Source organism: Watersipora subatra, chromosome 11 (assembly GCF_963576615.1).
Source record: "Watersipora subatra chromosome 11, tzWatSuba1.1, whole genome shotgun sequence".
NCBI lineage: Eukaryota > Metazoa > Bryozoa > Gymnolaemata > Cheilostomatida > Watersiporidae > Watersipora > Watersipora subatra.
Window position 1 is genome coordinate 35,459,121 of NC_088718.1, and position 19,398 is coordinate 35,478,518.

A 19,398-nucleotide genomic window follows, 5' to 3' on the forward strand; every position below is an offset into this window, starting at 1 on the left:
TTTTGTTTTAATCGCAGCACATGTTGCTTAGCCGATATTTTGTCTTGTTTTTAAATCATGTCGCTATTCTTTGAGGCAATTTCATTTATAACCAAAACATATTATGTCTTTTTATTAAGGTAGACATTCAATTCATTTGCATGATGAAGATTTTTAGATTTATTAGGCTGAATTTATTGCTAAATATGTTAACGTTAACATAATGTTAATGTTAACATAATGTTAATATACAGTAAAACTTCAACTTTTTATCACCTCTACTTTTTGCAACTTACAGTACAAAGTTTAAGTAAATATTTGTTTCAATATACAAAGCATTTTCTAATATGTAATATTTGAAATTAATTAGGGTATTAATATTTCTTAGTAAAAGTTAAGTAAGCAAACAGAATTTGAAAGAAAAATATAAAAATAAAAAACATAAATTGCGTTAACTGCAACTGTATCTAGTGTAAGTTACAATAAATTACCCCTCATATTTCCATCACGTAATCTACCACCAAACCTATGCGTTATGTTTTAGAGTTGCTGCCGGGCATAGAGACCTTTTTGAGGTCAACTCTAGCTGCTGAGCGGCTCTCTAGCCTTGCCGAACAACAGCGGCTGTACTATGTGGAGAGACTGGATATAATTCAGCTTCCACCCCATCTGCCTCCTAAACCAGGTTTGTAGGCTAGTGCTTTTTATATTGATGAACGCTGCCTATTATTCACAAGAATTGTATTTAAGTTAAAGAATGAATAAAGATGCTGACAACCAGTGCAGATTTGCTGAATCTCTTGATTATTGCTCTATTTGAGAAGTTGGATTTAGCACAAAAGATCGTAGATCTACTATATAAACTAAACTAAATACCGACAGTTCTCTTTTATAATTCTGGATTTGAAGTCTAGTTTTACTTTTGACATCGAAGATGTGATGCAGTATTGCTCTGACATCTATCGCTGCTTCTTCTTGAGCACAACGGCTCAAGAAGAAGTGAATAATATAACAAACACGTTACATACACCGCAAGCTAGAGGTTCACCTCTTAAGGCTGTTTGTCAGTGGTTTTATTTCAGCATCGACGAAGCAATGCAGAAACGTCGGAATAGTTTGCAGCTGCCAAACTTTAGTGATTCTTTACTAATAGTAATTCGCGTTCGTGCATAGCATGATTTATTCAAATCCATTTATGGTAGTCACTGCGGGACTAGTATTTAATTCCAGCACACGAAAACATAGAGATTTCTTGGCGAAAATTTAAAAAGAGCATTAGGAACACTACGTCACGGAGTGTTTCCTGATGCAAACTGTATAGGCTTGTGATAGTGTGAACATCATTATCATCCCCGATCGCCGAAGTATTTTGGCATCAACGCCGAGATTCGACGATATAGTGTAACCAGCCTTTATATAAAATCATTACACAGCCAATTGACACATCATTGCCTATTACATAGTGAGATAAATATTAATGTTAACCTTACCCACGCTCTATAATACATTACCCTTTGATTTACATATTAGCATACAAACATATGTTGTCTTAACACACTGACAAGAGGGTTTGGAAAATACAATGCCACCCTTTATTTGAACGTCACCTCTAATAAAGTGTCACCCTATGGGAAGGGTTGAAGATATAGTGCCATTCCATTGAAATAAAGGATTTACAGTAACCAGACACACAGTCACATTGCAATAGTGCGTAATGACACGCAGCAAAATAAACTAACCACTTTTAGTGTTCATATGATTCTCCATAACGCTGAGTTGGATGCCTATCTATCCCAGGCCTAGGGCTTTTGGTATCACTATTAACTAGTTGCTCTGCATTACTGTTCAAAACATTTATTTTACTTTTACTGTCACTCACAACAGTATTAGAAAGTTGTCTCTAATCATAGAATAAAAGAATTTACAACTGTAATAAATGAGAACTCAGTATTCCGGGTGTATAATTCTCCTGCTATGTTTGGGCTGTTGAGGCCACCTGTAGGAAAGTGTCACAATAATACTAGTGAAAATAGAAACAGGTAAATTTGTTATGTTGAAGGTCATCGTAGCACAAAAGTATTTAATAAATGCAAATATCTCTTTTGTATCTAGATTTTAAAGCTGTCATAAAGTGGAATTTGTTGCAAGGGTATTTTTTATATCAATTGATGCCTGGAAGGTTGTAATTATTTTTGCAAAGTCAGCATGACATCTTCAAATCTTGAGATTAGCAGGCTGTCATCGTATTTATTCTTGCTTGTAATAATTGAGATGCATGTCCTGTTGTAGATGGTGAGAAATCGCAAATGCAGGGAAGAAAACTCCCAGAGCCGGGCAAGAATAAAAGTGATGATGATTTTATTGCTCACCAAAGAGCTATTTCAAGGCAAGCTCTCAATTCCGAGCCTCAGCTCACTACATTTGAAGACAATCCCGTCCCTAACAAGTGAGTTAGCTTCGCTTAAGTTTTCGGTCTCAGCTCTAGCTATGCATGCCTTTATGAATAGCAGCATTCAGAGTTATAACAACCCAATAATGTTATTGTGAAAATCGTTTTGGTACATGTATGGTGGATGATAACAGTCTTATTTAAAATTAAAGGATAAAATAATGTTTCAGACAACCATTTGTGCCTAGAGATTGTGTACAAGAAATGCTGATAAATAAGCGTTTAAATCTAGATAAGCAAGTAAATACAAAAGCAGCCATATCAAACTGTACATATCTCTTAAAAACCAACTTTCAGTGGCATTTCATTCGAAACTTTTTTAAGCATCACAATTTCATAGGCAACAGTAAAAGAGTTGGTTCAAATTGAAAATGAAATGTAAAAGTAATAAAAATTATATATGCATATATACAGAGGTGATACAAATTATAGCTTTGTGTTTTAGTACATAATGTGCTATAATGGCTCTCATATTAGTTATGTTTGGTCTAGACATAGAAAATTATATATCATTAGAAAGGAAATATTATCAGATGTCACATGGTCTAATTTTCTTCTACATCCAAATATAATTTCATTACTGTGCAGTTGAAGGCACATTTAGTCAGGGTGTTTCATAACTAGTCACTTGATCTCATAAATTTATGAGATCAAGTGACTAGTTATAGTCACTTGTTATAGTTATAGCTATATAGCTTATAGCTATATATGCTATATACATGTATATAGGCTATATAGCTATATAAGCTATATAGCTTATAGCTATAGTTATAGTCACTATAGTTTATAGTAGTCTATTGAATGATTTGTAAAATTCCTAAAATTTTTAATCTACTCAATTTAATAATCATTTAAAACAATAATTGCATTGAGTGAGACATTGTACATTGCATAATGCACAATGTCTTACTCAATTGCATAATGCACGGTGTCCCATGCAGTATTCAAAAGTCCTTCCGCTCTCAGTAAAAGTCATTCTAGTAATTTCATCATTATTTGAGTCGATTCCACATTTTGTATCACCACTGGATACAATATGCAGTAGGCCCTATATATATTATATAATATAGGGTATTATATAATATGTCATATATAATATAATTATTATATAGAATATAATATTATATATAAATATTATATATAATATTGTAATTATAATAGTAATTATATATATTTATATATAAACATTTATTATAATATATTATATATATAATATATTATACAAGTAATAGAATATTATAAGTAGTATTATATTGCCACTAGTATCATATTATAATACTATAATTATACGTTACATTATATTATAATACTAGCTGTGCTACCCAGCATTGCCTGGGTATTAAAAATCAGCTTATAAACAATAAGAGGTAATGAGAGTTGCCTGCCACTTGCTATTAGCCTGGCACATTGCCAATGAATAATTTGAGTAAGCTTACTAACAAAATCCACCAGTTTCTCATGACATCACACCTTAACTTTGCGTCCTGACTGAAAGCGGTAGCCTATTTGCTCCCATATAGCGACATATATCGCAAAATGAACTCATCAAGCTTGTGTGGCTGAATTGGTAAAGTGTCAGACTATCGAACCGGAGAGTCCGAGATCTAATCTTCTGTGATACAGGTTCTTTATTCCATGAATTAATCGCTATAGCTGAAGCAGAAACGAAAGCTGAAACTAAACTGAAGCTATAGCTTAAACTACACACATACACACAAACTTTGAGAAATATATAATACAGTGTATCTATATATATTTCACAAAGTCTGTGTGTCGTATGTCTGCATTCCGGCTATAGATCTTAAAATCTTGATATTAAAGTTCCGCGTTCTGATGGTATTGAACTCGCGACTAATACCGCGAATGATAAAGCTAATTCAACTAAATTCTTTATCCGGATACTCTAGCACTGAGCTAGAACGACATAGCAATCAAAGATGTTTTCATATAACCCACGCTTATTTCAGCACTTTGCTCTTGCGTTACAGTGTGTCTGTTTAGAAATATTTTGGAACCTAAGTTTATGCAACACAATTCTTCTTCGGTTTTTTCCCTAGGGCTAATGATGTACAGTATCTCGAACTTACAATTTGGCGAGTTTGTATTGATTATATACGCTACAAGAAGATATACGCTGTATCGACATCTTGTAGTTTACATACTTGCTATATATTTTACATCTACATTTAGTTTGCTACTAATTTATTTCAGCTGCTCAGAAGACTTTTTTCCTGCTACATTATGTTTTTTTTGGATTCTGATTTAGAAACCAGGTGTTCCACAATCATTAACTAGGAACAAAATCTTTGTTCTTTCTTTTGTTCCTTTCTTTCTTTGTTATGTTTTTTCTTTTAGTTCAAATTAAAACGTCTTGGTTTGTATGAATATTTTTCATTTTGTTATTTATCGTTTATTTTAATAGCGATATAGTATATTAATAAGCACTGTTTCCTTTCCTCAAGAGCCAAATGTTTCGTTCGTTAAACGTGTGTTTCTAGAAAGTTCCTATCAGTGCTCACTTTGTGTATTAGCTTACACATCTTTCCTTCTAAACCTAACCAATTAGTAATTCGTAATTATTTTCACATTTTACAACAATCATTTGTAAGAATAATGCAAGATTATCTGTAAGATTTATCGTTAGTATCAGTTATTCCTCGCTCTCTTATATTTACATACTTTGAGAAATATATACATGTATATAGGTAGATAGATTTACATTCTCATATTACATTTATAAACTTTGTATAACTTTTGAAGTTTTTAATATAAGTCTTGAAAGTTTGTTGCATTATCGCTTTTATTTTAACTTGCAGTTTTTAACATAATTTGAATATAATATCTGTTTGAAGTTTAAACATTATTCATTTTCTTATCACTGTTATTATTACTTAGTTAGTTTCCGATCTTTATTATTAATAATAATTTTTCATTCAACCATTTTGGGCAGACATTATTTAATAAAATTTCAACTACAAAATACTACCATATTCTGTCATATTTTTTGTATTAATCTGTTAAATACATGTATTCTCAGAGGTTACACACTGTCTAATACCTCTAAAGAAAAGAACTTGTTCTGCACAAAATCATTTCCTCACAGTATAATGTTTGAAAGTTACAGTTGTTTGACAAAGTTTGAATACCTTTACAGTTGTTTTTATTTTCTCTCTTAATTTATTTCAACTACACAAACCACTTCTTTCATGATATGTAGTTTGAAAGTTAGAATGGCAAATGTTGTTATATATGTTAAATACAAATCAATTTTCTGTCCAAAGACTTTTTTATTTCTGGGTAGCACAGCTAGTAATAGTATTTATATGTTACATACTATATATTATATAAATATAATGTATGCCAAATATTGTATAGGCTATATTATGCATGTATACCGTGTATTATATACAATGTATATATATTATAGAAGATTATATGTATATATTATACATATAATAAATTTAAACTATATTGAGTGAAAATTAGAGTAAATTATGCAGTGTATTTCTATAACTTACGCCACTACTGAATTTCTTCATTGCTGAACCGACACTTTCGTTCACATGTCTCTATGTCTCTAAGGTAAGGTCTCTGTCGGTAAAGTAACAATAGAAACATCTTTTTACTGATAATTATTTTGTTAATTTATTTTTACATATAATATAGGTTTTTACATTTATTTTTTGCAGCTTTTTATAATGTAATTATTTAGTGATCTAGGTGATTGCCTGACATATTTACTGTTGTTTTCTTAACTCTGGAATGAAGTTAACAATTTTCAATGCATTTACATAAAAATTATGGCTCCAACATACTATAATTTCGACTTATAAAGCAGATATCTGAATAGATTAACTTTCTATGTCTCTGATTCTGCAGCCAATTGAGCATGATAGGGTTATTCAATGTATAACTTTTTAACTCGCCTGTCGTTGTCGAAAAATTCCAGAACAGTTTTCACTCGTAAATGCTTTGCCTTCCCAACTCAATAATGTATGCACCAATTATCAGCATGAGTGTAGCTCCAGCTGATAGTGATCCTCCAACCTGTGGTGACAGCTCATAACTTCAATCACTCCATCACTCCTGTCAGATTAGCAGAAAGTGATTGGGGGAGCATTGCAGTGGATATAAGGATTTGCACAGTAGTGTCTAACAATGTACTATATTGTAGTGGTCTAGGAATAGACTCTGACTAACAATGTACTATATTGTAGTTGTCTAGGAATAGACTCTGACTAAGAATGTACTATATTGTGGTGGTCTAGGAATAGACTCTGATTAGCAATTTACTATATTGTAGTGACCTATGAATAGACTCTGACTAACAATGTACTATATTGTAGTGGTCTAGGAATAGACTCTGACTAACAATGTACTATATTGTGGTGGTCTAGGAATAGACTCTGACTAACAATGTACTATATTGTGGTGGTCTAGGAATAGACTCTGACTAACAATGTACTATATTGTAGTGGTCTAGGAATAGACTCTGACTAACAATGTACTATATTGTGGTGGTCTAGGAATAGACTCTGACTAACAATGTACTATATTATAGTGGTCTAGGAATAGACTTTGACTAACAATGTACTATATTGTCGTCTAGGAATAGACTCTGACTAACAATGTACTATATTGTAGTTGTCTAGGAATAGACTCTGACTAACAATGTACTATATTGTAGTGGTTTAGGAATAGACTCTGACTAACAATTTACTATATTGTAGTTGTCTAGGAATAGACTCTGTCTAACAATGTACTATATTGTAGTGGTCTAGGAATAGACTCTGACTAGCAATGTACTATATTGTAGTTGTCTAGGAATAGACTCTGACTAATAATGTACTATATTATAGTGGTCTAGGAATAGACTCTGACTAATAATGTACTATATTGTAGTTGTCTAGGAATAGACTCTGACTAGCAATGTATTATATTGTAGTGGTCTAGGAATAGCCTCTGACTAACAATGTACTATATTATAGTGGTCTAGGAATAGACTCTGACTAACAATGTACTATATTGTAGTGGTCTAGGAATAGATTCAGATCAGTACGAAGATGGACTCTATGAAGAACCTGTTCCAATGGAAGACAAGTCCAGCTTCAATCAACCACTGATGAGCCAAATTACCAAGTTTGACTTTGATTCTGGTGAGCACCCGCTCGGCATGTCACCCAATATGTACACTGATGTGTCAATTATGTCTTAAGCTAATGAAAGAGCGTTATAACAAAAATAAGATGTGGCAAAATGAAGCAAATGCTATTTGTTCGCATGATGAATAGGATGAAAGTGAACAATGTTGTGGTTAAATTTGTTGTAAAAAAATATTGCGATAAAATGATCAATAATCTGTTTGAAAGGTACCTATGCATGTTCTAGAAACACAATCAGACGATTATCAACAAATTAATATATTTTATCATTAAACTTTTATAATCCATGCTTAATATTTTTGTGTATAATTTGCATGTATATAATAATTATATAATGTTATATAATTATTATATAACATTTACATAACTTTATTTATATAATTTATTATTATTTATATAATTATTATATTTATGCAAATCATATAAGTTTATAATTATGTATATTATTGTATATAATTAGTATATCATATATAATGTTATATGTAATTTGTTTATAATTTTATAACATTAATTGTTTGTAAAGAATCTATAACCAATATTTTGATTGGTCAATTTTTCATACATTTGATAGACTTACAATAGTTGTCATTGTTAACTGAGAGTTACTGCACATTTCAGACTATTAACCGCACCCCTATATAAGCCACATCTTCTTTATTTTCCTAAAAACGATAATAAAACAATACATAGGCTGCACCTTTGTATAGGCCGCAGAACTCGGGACTGTGCTTTTTAACACGGTAGCAACTTTGCTGTTTAAAACGGAACAGTGCCTAACGGCACTGTTTTGTATTAACCGACGCTTTTTAACCTAGTGCCCATTGGAGCAGTACCGTTAGGCGTTGTTTCGTTTTTTCTTTCACCGCTAGAGGCGCACTAACCGGAGATTCTGGTTAATGCGCCCTAGCGGTGAAAGAAAAAGCCACAGAATAGCTGCACCCTTATATAAGCCGCATGGCTCAAATCATCAGGAAAAAGTAGCGGCTAATAATCCGAAAAGTACGGTACTTCCAGTTAAAAGAAAACCACAGTTCTCAAGTATTTTTGTAGTTGTCTCCCTTTCCACGCATGTTGTTAAGCACATATCTGATTGGTTGCAGATGCTTGCAGCAGCACTTCTTATGAGTCATACGAGGAGCCAGACATTGACGAGCCTTACAACAATATCGGTCAGGATGGGCAGGTCAAGACAGATATTCCTCTTCCAAGGTGAGACAACAGTTACTGATTGCTGTAACTGACCAACTCTCATGGTGAGACAACTCTTTTGTCAAAGTAGCTTTATTGGAGTTGCAAATTTATGGTAAGGTATTTGTTACGAAAGGCCCTGACACAAAAAGGTGAACATAGCTAGAAATTTTTTTAAATTCATATCGTTGCGCAAGTGTTAACTGTTCAAGTGGGGAGCGTAGAGTTCAAATATGATGGTGGATCAGATGCTGAAATGTTTCAAATGCTGTCATATCCTCCAGGAAACGCTCAAGTTTCACATCGACGAGAGTTAGGTTAACAACTAATGTTGTTGTATAGTATTACACCATATTACCGAAGCCCAGGTAATCGTGTATAATAACATTAGTCATCGGGTCGTTTCATCACATAGGAGATTGTGAGTCTATCTTTGCTTGGGTGTCGAATGTTTCAAGTTTGTGATTAAAGGCTCAGCTCTCTAACCACAAAGCGTTTAAAAATAAGCATATTTTTAAACATGATAAACAATATACAACAATAAACATTATAAATAAACAATATAATATTTTTAAGACCTGAGCCTGGAAAAAAATTCAGGGAGTTGTCTTCTCATCAGATCTTACATCCGAGAAAAATCAACTGCGTAGTTTTGCTTTGTTTTTATTCTACTTCTGTTTTAGCTAGAATTATGAAAGTTTGACCGCTCTGTCAGGAATATTTTTTGGAGTTTCAAGTCATTTGGTCAAATAATTTTGAGGTATTGGTGAAATGCTGAGGGCGTTTCCAACCATTCAAGAAATGAAAAATGGCTGCTGACAAAACACTAGTTATTAATAACACACACCGATTAAAATTCTTGGTAACCATTATGTTTCTTCAGTTACCTCTAAAACCTCAGATCTTTGAAAGAGTCTGAAATAAGTGTTCACTCTATTTGATTGTGTTTTTTCTTTTTTCTACAAGCTTGGAGCTTTAAAATGATAAAATCATTTCATAAGGAGTTGTCCTATTCTAAGTGCTTTCACAGTTGATGGAAAGTTTGTAATACAGTCCAGAAAAAGGGGACCTTCTTGTACTTCTTGTATACACAAGACTAGGTATCATAGTTTTAAGCACACATAAATATAATAATAATAGAAATAAATCAGTAGAAAAAAATCATTAAAGTGGTAACTCTCTGGCTTTAAACTAAAGCCTGGCTGTCAACCACTCGGTTGGGAAGACCGTTTCTATAATAATAATAATAATAATAATAATAATAATAAAACATGACATACGTGGTTTGTTGCTAAATTCAAGACTAATTGAATTTATTCACCAATTTAATGATGTCATTGTTTCAGTGTTGCCAAGTTTATTATTTTGCAAGGCAGTACAACTCCAATAATTGTTTGCCCTGGGAAACAATGCCTATGTTATGTAAAATACCTTACTAAGTATTCTGATTCTATTACAGATCACTAAGAGCTCGGTTTGTTTGTATTAACATATTATGGCATGCTGCATAATCTTGTAAGAATTACTCTCTCTCCTGGTTGCAACTGCTGTTTTCTGTTAATTTGGCTCACCAGAAGCATTTCTGTTGATAAAAGCCCAGTTAATTTTGATTTTTTAATTCGTAAAAGTTTTAGTTTATATTATTGATCCTTTTTCAATAAATAATCAATCAATGTCCCTCCCATCATCCTATATGAGTCTATGGTTTATGTGTATGTACATGAACTAAGTGTGGTTATCAGAATTAACGGTTGTCATTCCGTGAAAAGTTAGACAACTTCAACTGGTGTTTGATTACGCAGGCTGAAGACGAAGCGCAAGAAAAAGCCAGCTTCAATTCATGACAGATATTATAAGCAACTACATTCAATTGTGCATGAAGGGGAGTTGTACCACCGTGGTAAGGTGGCCTTCACAAGCGCTTGGACAAAGCGATATTGTGCTATTTGTGATGGCATCTTTTACTGCTACAAAGATAAAGATTCTAAACCTATCGTCAGTGTAACGCTCATAGGTGAGGGGGTTTTGTTAGTGTTTCGGTGGTAGGAGGTTGGTTCTCAGCTAGATTTCATTATCGCTATATGCATTGAGTGGAGACAACATGCATACTGATTTTAGATATTTAAAAAGTTTAGTTAGATAATAATACAATGGTCAGGTAATACTAGTAATACAATGATTAAATAGCAATAATCTTATTATATTGTTTAGAGAATAACAATATTAACACTTTGGCCAGATAATAATAACAAATTAGTTGAAAAATAATACTACATTGTTTCGATAATACTACGCAAGCGTAAAATTGTTTTACAATTAGTTGAGTGAATAACTTTGACTCAAAAAGTTTATTTCATACATTATATAATATGTATATAAATATACCAGTATATGTATATATATATTTTTTTCTTAAGGTTGGTCATGTGTGTATCTGTGATCGTTGTGCATGTCCAGCTATAGCTATTAAAATCTTAGAAAAAAGAAATGGTATCACAGAAGATTTGATCTCACACCCTCCACTACACCAGTCCAGTGCCTTACCAACTCAACCACACGAGCTTGATGGATTCATTAGGAGCTATATGAGAGCAAATAGGCAAATACGCTAATACGCTATCACACTCCGTCACGACGCAAAGTGATGGTGTAACGTCATGAGAAGGGTAGTTCTCATTAGTAAGCTTAATCAAATTATCCATTGGGAATGAGCCAGGCTAATAGCAAGTGGCAAGCAACTTTCGTTACCTCTGATTGTTTATAAGCCGATTTTTAACACCCGGGCAACACCGCGTAGCACAGCTAATTATGTATATAGATATATATGTGTGTGTGTGGTGTTTGAGAAATATTTTATCAAAATATGCCATACAATAATCATAGATGAGGCAAAAGTTAAACAATAAAATCAAATAACATAAAATGTATAAAATACATTTATCTGCCAAATGAACGAGTATTAAGTAGAAGGTTGTTGAAACAACTAGCAATGTTATTTTCAAAATATTTGTTGGAATTCAAAATCAGCAAATCATCACTTTTCATCCAATTTCTGTTTTCTGCTCTGAATTTTCTTTTCTGACTGTCAAATTTATGTCTCTTCCATTTTATGGTATTGCATACATTAACAACAAAGGCTACGAATATATAATTACTCGTGGTGCATCAGGTGCATTCGTTGCTAATAGTTGTTTGGGTGGTTACTAGGATACGACGTGATACTTCAAGAAAAAGAGAAAGGCAGATGCAATGTCTTGAGACTGTCACATCCTGGATGTGAAACCCACTTCATATCTACTGACTCAGCCAGTGAAACACAGATTTGGATGAACAGGCTTGAGGCGCAGTGCTACGCCCCGACCTCTGATGCTCAAGGAGATGCTAAGTCTTACAGCAGAGTGAGCTATTTGGGTTTCTAAAAAAACATTTTTTGTAAACTTATCAAAGAAATGGTTGAAACCATAGTTGAAACTAAAAAGAATTTTTGTAAGTTATGTCTAGAAAAATGAGTATATTTATAATTTAATTATCACCAAATACTAGGCATTACGCTGCCAAAGTCAGCATAGTGTTCTATTGTTTAATACTTTGAGGCCTCCGCCCGAGCTAGTCCGGGGAGTTGTTTTCCCCTTTCATCCTAGGCTGAGTAAGGCGATTTTATAATTTGAAAAAAAACTTTGTCAGCATTATTAAATATAAGGCAATTATATCATAAGTCCACATACATACATCATCCTCGCATAAAATCTGAGTCTGTTTCATACAATATGATTAACCAAATTTTACCTTGTGCTGTCGCAAGTCTGTATAGGTATGTTGAAGTTTAGGTGATTTTAATGCTATATAGCTAGGCTGCTATCTGGTTAAACCTGTGTAGGCCAGTGAAAGAATTGAAACTTTTTTTTCAAATAAACGTTAATATTTTAACAACCTTTAAAGTAAGATTGTTAGCACCTCTAATTTTACCGAGTCAGCAGCCCGTTATAGCATGAATTTTGAACAGTTAAGCTGGTGTAGAAAATTTTTAACTTTATGTTTTATTAAAATTAAACACAATTTTGTTATTGTTTAAAAGGACTTTTTATACCGAAACATGAGGAGCTTGTTTATGCAAAGTTTATGCCTATGCAAAGAACAAAGTTTATGCCTGTGCATAAGCTTCAGATTAAATTAATTACTCTGGTAGTATTTTATTGATATGGAAATTAATTTGGAAAGTATATGGATAGACGGGGAGGCACTTGTTTGTTTGTCAAACTGTTTGTTGATCATTGTAGACTGGCAGCATAAGCAGCACAGAGTTTTACGCAGAAGGCCCTGGCAGCTTAGGAGGTAAGAGGTTAGACAGTCTCACTGTTCAATGCTCGTCATGCAGTGGAAACTCTACTGACAAAATTTATTCGTTCCGGCAGCCATTTCATAAGCAAAAAACTTCACAAGTAGGAATGTATTTTACCCTATAAATGCCCTACTCAGCTCCAACCTCCCACAAAACTTAGACATAATATTTGTATAAATTATAAAGAATTTATACAATGCTGTATTATAAATAATACAGCAGCGCAGTTATTAACCTTTTGGTTTCCGTCCCTAATTTATTTAGAAGCATGTTTCGTTATTTCGACCAATATTTCTATAATAAGGCATTTCTTAACTCGGAAATACCGTATTCATTTTTTCATTAGCGGAGGTTCTACTGAAGGCTGCTGCTAGATCCATTCTGAATGTTTGACATCATCAGACTCATCATATAAAAATTGTCCTTTGTGTACTTTTGTTTTGTCAAACTCATTTTTCTCTTGTTTGTGATATTATATGTGTTACAATATTTGTTTAATACAGCAACTGGCGCAGGTTTCAGATTAACTAACTCATTTTTAGCTTTCATTGTTGTTACTTTTGCTTCTTACCATCGTGGTAACTGTGCAGAAACTGTTTTTCTTAGTCTCTTTTCTTTCAGACTTTAGTACAAGTTCACTGTTCAATAAATGGAATAAAAAACTGGCAGCTGAATGCAAGGGTCTTGTCTGTCTCCCTTTCAACTTATTCTAGAGAAAACTCAAATTACATGTCTTAATTGGACATTATTTTACTATCAGAGCTTGATCATTTGCATATGTTGTTGTTCATTAATTAAAAGCAATTATTGATTATTGATTTCATTCAGCGAATGGATCACCCACTCAAAAGAGTCATAAGATGATGCAAGCCGCCATGGCTGATGGAAGGAGGGAGAAGAAAGGAAAAATAGGCAAATTTATTTCGGAGACATTCGGGAAAAAGAAGGGCAGAGCTGCTGCTCACCAACTCGAGATATCCGAGGGGGCCCTGGTGGATAGACCTTCCATTTCTTCACCAGATGTTATGGTTGCAGGTTAGTGTAAAAGTTAAATGGCTTGTAAAAATTAAAAATAACGAGTAAGAATATTATAAAAATGTATATATTAAAGTTAATTTAAATTATATTTAGTGTAGTTCAGAGTAGGTTACTCTTTATAGTTCTATTACTTACTCTACCATTAAACTTATTCATTGCTAAATCTACACTTACGTTCTCTAAGATAACAAAACCCTTTCTACTAACTATTTACTTTTTATATAATATACATTGTACTTTGAGCTTTTTATATTTGGTGTTTTTACATAGATTTATATAATAAATTTATTTTAATGTGTTAGGTAATTATTTTAAACACCTATTACTGTCCTTTGACTTAAAAATGAAGTAAACAATATGACATTTATTCTAATAAAAATATCTGCATCAAGATAGGACGATTCCGACATACGGAGCAAATATCAGAATGAACCAACTTTGTTTGTTAAACTTCTTGCTATCATTCCTTTGTACTTTCTTGTTTGTCTAATTATATGTCATCAGAGTTATTTATCTCTTAAGTAAATCTATGGACGTTTCGTATTCTAGTCAAAAAACCATTTGTACTTTGCCTCCCTATCTAATGGGCTATTTTCATACAGTCTCGCTGAGTAGTATAGTAGAGAGACTTGACTGTACCTACGAACAGGTATCATTGATTAATGCTACATTTTGTTTGTGCGCAGGAGTGGTCAAATTGCTCTCTCCAATCCTTCTATCTGATGACGTGTGGCATTACAAAAACTGCGCAATCAGGAGCGGAGTATTCGAGTGTTATAAGGATGACTCCACATCTTCCGACCTTGAGTTCTCACTTCCTTTGAGTGAATACGAGCTCAGTCCTACCAGCAAGAACTCTCTCTCCATAGCTGTCATGAGGCAGAGTGAAACAGCTTTCTACATAGAGGTAGATGAGCTTACCTACACTTTCATTGTGTGGAGTGTTTGAATAGGTAGCATCCGTGGAGATGCCAAATTTGTTCTGAGATTGTAGGTTCGCTTATACAGTAGTTTGAGTTATATCATAGTTTGAGTTATATAATAGTTTTATTTATACAATAGTTTGAGTTATACAATAGTTTGAGTTATATAATAGTTTGAGTTATACAATAGTTTGAGTTATACAATAGTTTGAGTTATATAATAGTTTGAGTTATATAATAGTTTGAGTTATATAATAGTTTGAGTTGTATAATAGTTTGAGTTACACAATAGTTTGAGTTGTATAATACTTTAAGTTATATAATACTTTGAGTTATATAATAGTTTGAGTTATATAATAGTTTGAGTTATATAATAGTTTGAGTTATATAATAGTTTAATAGTGTAATTTATATGGTACAAGAATTTCAATCATATGATAGATGGTGGTTTGTATTACTAAATTTGTTAAATTATTCTCGACAGCCTACCAACAGATTGGAGCAGGGTGACTGGCTGACAGCCCTCGCCAAGTGTGTAGGTAATGGCATGTCAAGCTCGGAGGCTCGTGACCCAGATGATCTTGCCTACACCTACGTAGACAGCAGGTCAATCGGCAGCGCCCCATCAGATATTCTCGAGGTCAGTTCGGTCAAACAGAATAGCTTTTTAGAACCGAAGCGTTGCTAGTAGCAGATTACTTAACCAATAGTTGAGGTTAGAACATAACCAGAGCAAAAAGAGATTTTATGATAGCTTATTGTTCAATTTGTTTGTCACCCGTGTTTGATTTATAATAACCTTTAATTATAGACATTTTCATAAAAGGTTTAAAACATGCAATATATCCACTCTCAATCTATATTTTCACACGCATGTCCTGGCAAAACTCGCCTACAATTGAAATGGCTTGTTGTTAAGAATCCTCAAAAGTCAGTAGTCTTTGATTTTATCTAGTACACAAAGTCTCAGGTGCGGACTGAGCCAACCCAGATGGAAAAAGGTTATTCGCAGATGTCTTTTGTGACTATTTTATCATCTATAGAGCATAGCAACCTGATTAAAATTGTCATCTACTTGCTCGCTGTTACCTCAGGGCATTTTTCTGTAAATTGCATCTTTTAATAAGATTTTTATTGAATTTGTCAAATTTATTTTGACTGTTATTGGATGTGTCAGATTTTTTTGATTTTCTGTCAACATTTCATAGAAAAGTCTGTTGTAGATATGTTGTATATGTTGTAGATAAAAATGTCTTCATATAATGTATTGTAATAGAAGGCTCTTTTGTAGCTCCTATTGTAATAGAAACAGTTTCTGTAGATCCTATTTTCTGAAAAAAAAGTTGTGGGTAATGTATCTGTAAAACATTTTTGGTAGAAGTAGTTTATAGCAATAAATTTTATATATGAGTAACAGGTTCATTCCTTCTAAAGTAGCCAAAGTGGATTTGTGAGGAAACTTGGAAATGTAACTTTTTATTTTGCTATATATAGCGTTGATAATAGTTTTTTTATGTCTGGCAGTTTCCCTTCTGTATCATGCGCCAAACTTTTCCGTTGGTTTGTAGAAAGGGCCAGATTTATCTCCTCATGCAGTGCATACTCTTACATCATTTTATCAAACGTTAAATACTTCTAAGAGGTCAAAGTCGAGAGATGATATATATTTAGTTTTATATGATGGTATATACGACCATTGCGTTCATTCCTCTAGCAGTGAACCTTGTGTCTGCACTTATGGGGCTTATGAAGACCCCCCTACCTATGTTAATATTCCATCAAAGTTATTGTGAGCTTTGTTTTAGTCAAGTATATTTTCCCAAACAAGTTTTTTAAAAGCGCATGAGTGGTATGCTGTCTTTCATTCTAAAAATGTTTTTGGTAGACAACGGATTAGTTTTATTTTTATTGCGTTTAAAATTAGATTGTCGAGGAGTTGTGCACTCCTTTTTAAAGGAAACCAGGCAATTCACAACTATTCAATTATCTTTTAATTTTTTTGCTTCTCACCTTCAAATCCAATGTTATGGATTTTCCGTCCATTCTTATTAAAGCGATTGGTTTTATTCTGAAAATGAATAAATTTGTGATTAATATTATATTTAATATTATTATTAATATTATATTGTGTGATTATTACTAACTCGCTTTGATCTCGGTTGCCTGGGAGTTCTTTCATTTACAAACAGAAAGTCCGCAGAAGGTATTTAGATATTCAACGCAAAGTGCTACACCGCTTTCACAACAACATTCCATGAACGAGCTCATTAAAGACAATTTTCATTAAGACGCATTATCAAGTTCTTAATTAGACGGCTGGCTGTTTAAAAGGTGGGTTCTCAAGACCCAGACAGAGTTTGAAACCAAATAATATTTGGTGATTTAGTAGAAGGTACTGAGCATTTACTTATGAAGTTTGTTTGAGATTTGGTGTATTTGTGCTAAATATTCAGTTCTACGCTAAATTAACGATTATTAGTAAGTTTTTGTCAACATTTATCGGTAATTTTTGGTTTTTTTGACATTTGGTGCATATGTGCTAAATTGTAATTGTACACTGAAATAATGGCTTTTAGTAAGTTTTTGTCAACAGACTGGTTTGGACAGTTGTTGACAATTTGAAAAGAATCGGCTAGAAAATGTGGAAACTAGTAGTGTTTACACAGACTAACAGACACACGCAATGACAACGGAAGGTTTATTAATAAAGAGATGTGGTCTGGTAAACAGGCTATTGATGATGATGAACTTGTGGCATCAACAGTCAGCTTTGCCCATTCTTAAACTGACGGGTCAAATTTTGTCTGTTGTCTCCCAGAATATCCTTGATTTCATCAGCTGGTTTTCTCACTTCCGCTAGAACATCATTACGCTGTAACTAACTCACAGTGAAGTGGTTGCGACCCGATGATGCGGGTAAAGTTTTTGAGCAAATTACGCGAAGCAAGCGATTCGCCACGGTGGTCATTGCAATCTTACCTCTAGGACACAGGGTGGGGTTAGCCATTGTTTAGTAGAGAATCGTTTAAGTAAAGAGCCTGATCAGTCTGTAGGCTATGATGCCATAGAGTATGCACTGCAAAGAGTCATCTCTCATAGAGGTATTTACTATGTTGGCTTGAGAATGTAGGCTAATGTTTGGTTTGCATCCTCTGGATTTGCCCGTATGTTGTTCGCCATAGGTGGATCGACTAGAGAGCTGAAAGCTTGTATCACCTGAATGAGCTCAAGCTGTATCTTCTTTTGTATTTGTTTATTGTATTCTGCAAACTTTCATCATGTTTTAACGCTGCCGGCCTTGCATAAACTGAGGCTGTGAACTTTTGCCAAAGTTTTTTTGAGTAACAAACACTCCAAAGTTTATCCGTGCTGTTGTTTGTTGTCATTGATGTTTCCAGTTCAGCTGCTTGTAAATGTACAAATGTTCTGCTTTGGCTGCTCAGAGATTTTAGTGAAGCTTGATTTGTTGGCATGCGAATTTATGATTATACTCCACATGTAAAATGGCTTAATCTGGTCAAATAGTCAAGGATTATTTACTGATAAAACCAATTTAATAGTTGCCATTGTTTCTTACAATGCAAATGCCATAAATACAAGAGATTAAAAGAAGATGGAGAAAGTCGAACGTAGTTGTAGTATCTACTAAATTTTGGCTATTTTTAGGTCAAGGTCAGTTAGATAATGAAGGTATTATTGTTATAGAAACTTTTCTACAAAATTTGTTCATGTAATTCTCTAAATTCTTGGATAGAAACATTGATCACATTTTTTAAAAGTTTCAATGTTATCAAAATTATATTATATAAGATTCTTGATAACAAAGCATAATTGTTTTGAATTTTGTTGCAATTTTTTAGCTTGTAATGATCTCCTTTTAGTTATTACAAGTAGAAGTTTCATCGTTGCTGGGGTGTCAACGAAATGCTAATGTGGCCAAATCTTCTAATGCAGCAAAGCGTAGTTCAGAGCTGCCAGCAAATGTTTCTCTGTTCTGTTGTTAACTCAATTTTGAATGTAATTTTGGTTTAAGCAATTTTGATTTTAGTTGCTAAATTTTCGTATTTTCAATTCGATGCAACATAAAATTTATTTTACAACTTTAAATTTTTTTTCAAGTAAATAGGAGTTGTCAGCTCATTGCTGATACTATAATCTTATATCATATTAATCTATCTGTTTGTATATATTCAGTGCATTTTACTTTTACTATTTAAACTTCAAATTTTAAATTTGCTATGAATTTCATGTAAAAATAGATTTTTCATTGCAGCCTTTGCTCCAAAGCTATGAGAAAGTCATTCAACTGTTCTCAGTTTA

General features: G+C 33.1%; 1 protein-coding gene across 7 annotated transcripts in view; it reads left to right on the plus strand.

Annotated features, from left to right (window-relative positions):
• Positions 1–19,398, plus strand: part of LOC137408299 (streptococcal hemagglutinin-like) — a 76,387-nt gene that overhangs the window by 34,181 nt on the left and 22,808 nt on the right. For 6 of the 7 annotated variants that reach the window (XR_010980068.1, XM_068094760.1, XM_068094765.1 and 3 more), the window contains exons 3-12: positions 524–664; positions 2,269–2,425; positions 7,460–7,584; positions 8,691–8,799; positions 10,581–10,792; positions 11,986–12,176; positions 13,056–13,110; positions 13,946–14,152; positions 14,842–15,062; positions 15,563–15,718. Coding sequence is in view for 6 of the 7 variants with exons in the window: in XM_068094760.1 (XP_067950861.1) it covers positions 524–664; positions 2,269–2,425; positions 7,460–7,584; positions 8,691–8,799; positions 10,581–10,792; positions 11,986–12,176; positions 13,056–13,110; positions 13,946–14,152; positions 14,842–15,062; positions 15,563–15,718 (1,574 nt within the window). In the remaining variant the exon portion in view is untranslated. The remainder of the gene's footprint in view (positions 1–523; positions 665–2,268; positions 2,426–7,459; positions 7,585–8,690; positions 8,800–10,580; positions 10,793–11,985; positions 12,177–13,055; positions 13,111–13,945; positions 14,153–14,841; positions 15,063–15,562; positions 15,719–19,398) is intronic. The other variant, XM_068094761.1, reaches the window with a different exon arrangement.